This window comes from Kogia breviceps, chromosome 4 (assembly GCF_026419965.1).
Source record: "Kogia breviceps isolate mKogBre1 chromosome 4, mKogBre1 haplotype 1, whole genome shotgun sequence".
In the NCBI taxonomy this organism is placed as follows: domain Eukaryota; kingdom Metazoa; phylum Chordata; class Mammalia; order Artiodactyla; family Physeteridae; genus Kogia; species Kogia breviceps.
This window is the reverse complement of record NC_081313.1, coordinates 173,414,991-173,423,710: the sequence shown is the minus strand read 5'-3', so window position 1 is coordinate 173,423,710 and position 8,720 is coordinate 173,414,991. Positions and strand designations below refer to the sequence as shown.

The window sequence follows — 8,720 nt, the reverse complement described above, 5'->3', positions numbered from 1 at the left end:
TTGTATCCAATTACCTCCACCCAACAGAGTCAGTAGTTTCAGACCCATGTCAGTGACCTGGGCAAGTTCTAAAATCTCTCTCAGCCTCAATGTTTTCACTTGTAAAGCGGGGCTTCTATGAAGACTTGTAGATGCTTTATCTTGGTAAGGACTTTCTCAGTGAGAGGTTATTCTTTTCTGAAAAGCTCTGGGTCTTTAGAAATCTCTGTAGGTGATGCTTATGCTACATGAAACTCAACTCTCTTCTTGGGAAAGTCCATCATAACAAGTTATGTGTAAGTTCACTTTGCACAATGCAGCCTTCTTATATGACTGGCTGTTTGTATCCATGAACGTGGGATTACTTCTTGATTCCTATGAACTGTCATTTGCCTTTGAAATCTGAAACATCAAGTACAAAAATCATTAATATTTATTGAGAATCCTACACATCCCATTTCCTTGTAACTCTGATCACTCTTGGTTTAATCATTTTGTCCATACCTTGACAAGTTAGGAAATCTCAAAAGTGCTACAGGTAACCTGTAAAGGCTTACCCACAGGCACAGAATGCGGAATATATGTAAAGACATATCATCTTTTCTAGTATGTTTCAAATGAACTCATATACTGATGGGGGAGGGCATGAAATAGGATTCCTCCAGCTAAGCCTTGAAAAAATATTTGCCTTTTTCATCCTCTTCCCCTTCCTCTCTATCACCCCTGCCTTCTAGTCAATATATTGCTTTTACAAAAATTCAACAGTTTCTTGGTACCTCCACTTTGGAAGACAGTTCGGTGACATCTTACAAACCTTCGATATGCTACCTTGTGACCCAGAAATTTCACACTTAAGGCTATTCCTACAGAATGCATATTTATAGGCGCCAGGATTATTCAAGGCAGGAATGTTTAAGAGCCTCAACTGGAAACAACTTAGATGTCCATCAACAAGATAATGGATAAACAGATAGCGGCTTACTCTTTTATTGAAATACCATACAGCAGTGAAAGTGAATCAATCGCAGTGACATGTGACAACAGCAGATGAATCTTAAAGACATCATGTTGTTTTCAATTTTATTGAAGTACAGTTGGTTTACAATGTGTTAATTTCTGCTGTACAGCAAAATGATTCAGTTATACACATATATACATCCTTTTTCATATTATTTTCCATTATGGTTTATCACAGGATATTGAATATAGCTCCCTGTGCTATATTCCTTTGATAAACAACAGGGATACCTTGTTGTTTATCCATTCTATATATAATTGTTTGCATCTGCTAATCCCAAACTCCCAATCCACCCCTCCCCTGCCACCTTGGCAACCACAAGTCTGTTCTCTGTTAAAGACATTATGTTGAACCAAACAAACCAGACATCATAGAATATATACTGATGCTTATATTCATATAAAATCCCAAAAGATGCAAAGTGGAACTGTATTGTTTAGGAATGCACAATAAAGTAGTAAAAGTATAAAGAATAGCAAGGCTATTAATACCGTAAAGTCAGGATGTGATTATTGCTGAGGCAAATGGGCATATGTGTGTTTCCGGGCGGGGGGGGGGCAGCTCTGGACTTGGGTGTTAGTTCCATGAGTGCTAGTTTCACAGCAAATTCTTACAGCGTCCATTTATGCTTTGGGTATTTTTCTGTGTGTTTTCACTTTAGCAATATAAAAAGGGGAATGGTAAATAAAACTGTAGTGGCTCTGGAGAGAAGCAAACACGCTGCAACATATATAAGCCAGAATCTTTATCCAGCCAAGTAGGACCTGGTTAGTTATCCGCTCCTGGCAGTTAAGATTTGCCATCTCTGGGGTTTTTCCGACGATGGGGGTCAATCTTTCATTCCAGCTTGCAGGGCCGATTTGAAACTTTCACAGAAGTACCACCAAACCATTCTCCCAGTTTGCAAAATTTGCCTTTTGCTAAATAGAGCAAATCTGTGTAGAGGACTCACTGCACCTCTCGACCTGAATCTCCTTCCTTTTCTACCTTTAAGTTTCTTCCTTTCTTCCTCCCTCCTTCTCCTTGCAAGGTGCTGGGAGCGTCCGGCTGTCTGCAACCGAAATGGAACCCGCTGAAAAGCAAGGTTTCCTCCCAAGGGAGGAGGAATCTGTCGTCCCAACTTCCCCCTCGCCTCCCGACCATCCGGCTCTCCCCTCTCTCCCCCACAAAACTCCGCTGAGACCGGTCCCTTCGCGCCTCCGCGATTGGTCGCGGGCCATCATGTGCCGACACTTTGGGTGGGTCTTTCTCCCGTTAAACTCATCAATCGCTCCTCTTTGGACCTTCGCTGGCCAGTGGTTCAGACCTTTGCGCCCATTCCCCCCCCCCCACGCCCCTCCCCGCTTACTTCCTCTTCCCCCCACCCCTCCACATCAGTCTTATTTTAGCAAAGCCTAGAGGAGAAGGAAGAGGAGGCACTGGGGGGCGGGGTGGGGGGGACGATGGGCTCTAGGCATTGCAGCATCCGGGAGCAGCTATTGAGTGGCTAAGCGAACGGCGCAGACCTCTCTCCCTCTCTCTCTCGTTTTTTTTTTTTTTTTTTTCCCCCTGTTGGGAATTTTCAGGATTTCATTGCTGCAGTTTAACCCCAAGATGAGGCACGGTTGAGCGAAACGCTGCACGCACACTCACACTCTCCTTCGCGAGCAGCCGCTGGTGATTCAGGAAGAAAAAAAAAAAAACAAAAAACAACACCCGGACCCTGCGGCTTCAAGACTCCTTAAGAGCCCTTCGGAGCGTTTCCCTCCCCCCTCCCCTTCTTTCCTTAATACTCTTAATTCTAATTTAATTTTATTTATTTGGCTACAGATCTTCCAGCATTTTTAAGGTCTAGGAACTCAAGCAAAACAGAAAGGGGGATTTTTAAATTGGGGGGGGCTGCCTTCCCCCCACCCCCCAGCAAAGACTTGGTTTTTATTTTTATTTTTTTAACAAAAAAATGCTTTTAATGAGCCGGGCGCGCTCCTTTTGCAAGACGCCAGCCTGACCCGGACCTCGGAGGAATTTGAAGCTTCCACTGCGTCCCGGGGGGCGTCCTTTGCAAACCGTTCGAGTCTTAAAGGGGGTGTGCGGTTTTTTTTTTTTTTTTTAACTGTTTTTTTTTTTCTTTTTTTTTTCCCTTCCGGAGTGGGTGGACTGGGGATTGCCTGGATTCCTTCCTCGGTTATTTTTTGCCTTGCTTCCCTCTCCCCTCCCCCCCTCCCCGGCCCCCGCGCCCCGCCCCCGCACCCTCCTCCAGCCCCTCCTTCTCTGGGGTCAGCCAGGAAGATGTCCCGAGCTGCTATCCCCGGCTGGGGCCGGGCAGCCGCCTTGTGAGCCCCCGACCCGAGGCGCCGAGCCGCCGCCGCCCGATGGGCTGGGCCGTGGAGCGTCTCCGCAGTCGCAGCTCCAGCCGCCGTCTTCACAGCCCCGGCAGCATCAGCATCGGCGGCGGCGGCGGCGGCGGCGTCTTCCGCATCGTTCGCCGCAGCGTAACCCGGAGCCCTTTGCTCTTTGCAGAATGGCCCGCTTCGGAGACGAGATGCCGGCCCGCTACGGGGGAGGAGGCTCCGGGGCAGCCGCCGGGGTGGTCGTGGGCGCCGGAGGCGGGCGAGGAGCCGGGGGCAGCCGGCAGGGCGGGCAGCCTGGGGCGCAAAGGATGTACAAGCAGTCAATGGCGCAGAGAGCGCGGACCATGGCCCTGTACAACCCCATCCCCGTCCGACAGAACTGCCTCACGGTCAACCGGTCTCTATTCCTCTTCAGCGAGGACAACGTGGTGAGAAAATACGCCAAAAAGATCACCGAATGGCCATATCCTTTGCCCAGACCCCGGCAACTGCGCCTCCCCCTCCTCCCTCGCTTCCCCCCTTCCAGGCTGGGAGAGACCCGGGGGTTGATGGGAGGCGGCGGGGGGGGGGGGTCTTCCAGGGGCTGGGAGAGGGGGCACCGGGGAGGAGTGTGGAGCATCTCTCCACCCCGAGCTGGGTTGAGGTACCGTGGAGGCTTGGGGTTGTGGGCGCCGGGGGAATGGATTCCTCCCAAGGACCGATTTCAGAATGAGGGCCGGGCCCTGGGGTCGTACAGGGGCCTTTAGAGCCAGTTCCGGATGGGTCAGAGTTCTCCCCGAATGAGCGTAGACCAGGCCGGGGCCTGAGCCCTCTGACCAGGGCAGGGGAAGCATGGGGTCCTTGGCTGGGTTTCCTTAGCCGCCCCTCGCCGGAATCCACGGTTGCCTCCAGAGCTGGAGCCCAGTCCCAGCTCTCAGGCCTCTCCACCCCTGCTTGCCCGAGGTTGGGGGCTGCCCTCTCAAGGAGGGTGCCTAGGGGTTCCCAGGGCCAAGAGCCAGTGGGAGAGCATGTGGTCTTCACACTGAGGGGCCAGCACTGACCAGAATTAATATCCCGGAATGGGCCTCCGGCCAGGAAGGGTTGGGGGGCATTTTATTATTCCCCGTGTCTGCAGCTTCCATTTCCTAACACCCACTGATTAGGGACCTCATCATCTTTTGAGGTGTAGAAAACATCCCGTTGGCCCCATCTGGGGCCCTGACCTGGAAGACCCAGGATGGGCTACTTCAATAAGAAAGATAGGACAGGAGAAAATGAGGTGCTGGGTCCTTCCTAGGGTGCCGTGTTAGGCCTTGGGTTGGAATCTGCTTCTTCCACCCTAGAGACCCGGGAGGGGACACCAGGAGAGTCAGCACCCATGTGGACGTCTTGGGCAGGTAAATGCCTTTTTTTTTTTTTTTTTTTAATTAAAGATCCAGAGGAAGAAAGTGGAGTACACATTTTCCTCTGTTGAGATGCTACCAAAATCCAGATCCCCTTGTGTTTCTTTAAATTCGTGCCTGCTTGAAATAAACCTTGAGGAGGGCTTAACATCTGTTGAGATGTAGGGAGGCAAGGATGGGTAATTAGTCGGGCTTTCTAGCAGTTATCTAAGCATGACCCAGATTCCAAGTAGGGGGACGAACCCTGCTTCCCAGGCTGACTGGCCACCGTGCCATGCCCAAATGTGCTGCTCCTCGGCTTGGTTCCAACTGGCTGCCCTCGGAGTAAAAACGAATGGGGCTGGTCGGGCCCATGGGCTTCGCCGAAGAGCCCCCATCCTTTCTGTGTATGGTTTTGACAGTTAGATACTCAACGGGGCTGAGCTCCAGGTGTTCCTGGGGTTGCTTATTTGAGGACCACGTTGGCTGGTGGATTCACTTTTAGGGGGGATCAGAATTGAGCAGGATTTTGGCTACTGGGTCCAGAAACTTTCACGGAGGCCTCTGAGGTTTTGGAGTGTGTGTGAGCATGAAGAGGTTCAGCTGCTGTCTTTTGGGAGGGCTGTACCCCTAATCACGATGTCATTTTTGTCTGGTGCCCAAGGCAGGAGCCAAGTCTTTGCCTCCTAAGTTTCAATCTTGTGATGATCTGTTGAAATGCTCAGGGGTCTTGTAATCACTCTGCCTGTCTCCCCCCAATCCCTGGAGGAGTGGGGGGAGGCATGGAGAATAGCAGTGTGTCAGTGAGTGCAAGATCAGATAACTCGGGGGTGTCCAGGAGGGATTCACTGGGCTGACAGCTTTCCGTGTTGAAAATGGCTTTAGATCGCCTTCTGGAGCCTGGATTTGGAGTCTACTAGGAGGAAAGGAAGAAGGTGGGAATCCTAATGTGTCCTTAGCTCACCCCGGTCCAGCCTGAATCCTGCAGATCAGAGGGCTGTTGGGGAGGGAAGGGATGGCAACAGTCCCTCGGAAGGAGGGATCTTAAGAGAGGGGTGCAGGTGAAACTGGGAGCACTCAGTCTGTTAGAGGTTTTCTTTGGCGTTCTTGCTCTTGGGAGCTTCGTGATGAGTTTGTGCATTTTGCTTTTCGAAGTCAGTGTTTGTTCTCTCTTTGGCCTGAGGCAGCAAACACATTCTATAGCCCCACTCTCAAAGGCAAAGCTCTCCATCCCCCCCCCCCAATCTGTCACCGGCCAGAGTCATTCAGGACAGAGCTTTCTCTGGGGGGGGAGGTGGTGAGGGGGGAGGGGGCAGGGAGATGGGGGGCTGGATAAGGGCATTTGGGCCAGTGCTGCAGAGAAATGGACTGTGGGAACGCCAAGGAGTCAGAGTACCGGGGCAGGACATGGACTTGAGTATCTAAATATTTCTGCCATTAAAAAAAAAGTGTTTAAGTACTTATTTAGAACTTTTAAAATAAAGTCTAATGTATATAGATACACACGTGGGAAAGTACCCAAGTCAAGTCCAGATTAGTAAGTGAACGTTCATGCCACCGGCACCCAGGTCAAGGAAAAGAATGTAACCAGCTCCCCAGAAAGTCCCCTCCTGCCCCCTCCCAGTTACCCCCCCGATAAGGGTTACCGCTACCCCGACTTCTGACCCCATGGCTTCATTTGGCCTCCTTTTGAGCCTCCTGTAAATGGAGTCAGAGGCTGCGTTGTTTTGTGCCGGGCTTTTTTTTGTTTGTTTTCTCAACAATCTGTCTGTGAGATGCACCCATGTCACTGTGGTTCGTTGTTGGTTGTTCCTTCTCATCGCTGTGTGACATTTTATTGTTTGACTCTCACAGCATACTCCTCTGCTCTACAGTTGAGGGCCATTTGAGTAAGTTCCAGATTGCGCATGTCTCTGGTTGAACTTTTTGGGGAGGCGTTTCTCTTGAGTTTATACCGAGGAGTGGAATTGCCACCGCGGTTCTTCGATGTGCGTGTCGCGGAACGTGTATTTGGAAACGGCATTTACTGAGGCTTGCAGGTGAGTGGGCAAAGCAGGTTCTTCACCGCCACGTGGAGAAGTCAGTCAGTGGCTGTTCCATGAACTTGGCTGTGTGCTCCGAGGGCCTAAGAGTGTTACTTCCTAATGCGGATTCCGGCACGGTACGCCGGTGGAGGGAGGGTGCAACCTTGCATTTCCCCATGGTCACGGGCACTTTGCCACTGTGACTCTTTCCCTTCTGCACCCCGCTTCCCTCGGCAGCTCAAGCTCGAAGCCGTCAGTGAGAATGAAGGGGTTCTCGTGAATTTCATTTTCCTCTAAGTCAGAAAAGCCAAATGGAAATCTTTGATGTTCAGATTTCCATTGGTGCTTTTCACTCTTGGAGGATTCCAGGCAGCAAAGCTGTCTGGATCACACACCTTGGTTCCGTGTTCTCCTCGATTGGAAGTCTGATTTAAATATGGCTGTGACGGGCTCTGATGATGGCTTCTGAAGAGCTCAAATCTGTCAGCTCAATAAGGCGCATCTGTCAACCTTCCTAGAGCCCCCACTTAATGCTGCTTGCCTCTTCTGACGCGCTACCAAGCGCCAATGTGAATGTCATCTTCCCCCAGTCCTGCTGATGCCAGCAGATCTTGCGCTGAGCATGCTGTAGGAATTCGGGCCGCGGACTCAGGTCTGCGTTATCTCGCTCCTTCTCCTGAAGTGCTTGCAGGATGCCGGGCTTTCATACCCTTGTTTTCAGGACTCTTAACAAGAAACCCAGAGTCTCATCGCATCAGGTAACCCACGGACACTGGCCGATTGGCACTCACCCCCTTGTTGTTGTTTTTGTTTAATCAAAGACTGAAGAGGAACATTCTGCATGAGAAGCAAAGGGGACCCTGGGAGAAGTTGGAGCATATTATCAGAGTCTTGGCCCACCCTGAAAAGTAGCTTGTGCTAGAAGGGCAGGAAAGAATGACTGTATAATTCTTCTACTAGATCAGTGTGGCAGGCACTTCCAGAAGGGCAAAACTCTGGGAAGTAGGAATTAGCCTGTTTCTCCCCCCCCTGCAAAGGTGTGATTCCTCCTCTGCAATCCCCAAATCTAAAAAGCTCTGAAAACAGGAAGATCAGCTCATTTAGGGGTTAAAAAACTACCTTGAACTGACCCAAATTTATATGCTTCATTTACAGTCTTAAATGTATCCCGCTTGGTGTGCATTTTGGTATATTTCACTGAGAAAACAGTAGATACGCTTGATTATAGGGCGCTGCTGCCCGCAGGCCCAGTGGGAGTGTTATGTATACATTGTAGCACTTTCCAAACTTGCCTGAGTGTGAGGACTGCCTCGTTAAAATGGTGATTCTGGACCCGCAGATTTGGGGTGCGGTGTGGGATTCTGCTTTTCCAACAAGCCTCTAAGGATCGCCCATGAGTTACCCTTGGAGTATCCAGGTCACATCATAGATGCATCCTGTTATCTTCTTTTTCTCTTTCTCAAAGACCGGGTTTATTGCGGTATAAATTACTTCCAGCAAAATTCACCCTTTTAAGCATAAAGTTCTCGGAGTTTGACAGATGCATGCAGGCATGTAGCCACCACCCAAATGAAAATATGGAACAGTTCCATTACCCCTCAGTATCCCCTAGTGACCCTTTGAGTCAGCACCCCGCTACCCAAGTGCCTTGCAAGCACTGATCTGTTCTCCATCCTTACAGTTTTGCCTTTTCTAGGAGGTCGTATAAATAGAATCATATCGTATGTAGTCTGTGGATTCTGGCTTCTTTCATGCAGCCTTTGAGATCCATTCATGTTGCAGTGTGTATCAGTAGCTCATTCTTTTGAGTGCTGAGTAATATTCTATGGGGTGCCCGGACTGGAGACTGTTCATCCATTTCCCAGGAGCTTTGGGGTGTTTCCAGGTTGGGCGATTATGAATAGAGCTGCTGTAAACATTGGTGGATGGATTTTAGTGGGCACTTTGGGAACGTACATTTTATTTCTCTTGGGGAAATAAATACCCAGGAGTAGGACCGCTGGGTTAT

At 49.9% G+C, this 8,720-nt stretch overlaps 1 protein-coding gene across 10 annotated transcripts in view; it reads left to right on the top strand.

Moving 5' to 3' along the window:
- The first annotated feature begins 2,415 nt into the window (after window positions 1-2,415).
- CACNA1A (calcium voltage-gated channel subunit alpha1 A) overlaps window positions 2,416-8,720 on the top strand; it is a 246,207-nt gene continuing 239,902 nt past the window's right edge. For 5 of the 10 annotated variants that reach the window (XM_059059987.2, XM_059059986.2, XM_067032660.1 and 2 more), the window contains exon 1: window positions 3,145-3,790. In XM_059059987.2, the coding sequence (XP_058915970.1) occupies window positions 3,498-3,790 (293 nt within the window). In that variant the 5' untranslated portion in view covers window positions 3,145-3,497. Of the gene's footprint in view, window positions 3,063-3,143; window positions 3,791-4,592; window positions 4,704-8,720 lie in introns of those variants that run through there. The other 5 variants (XM_067032659.1, XM_067032658.1, XM_067032656.1 and 2 more) reach the window with 4 other exon arrangements.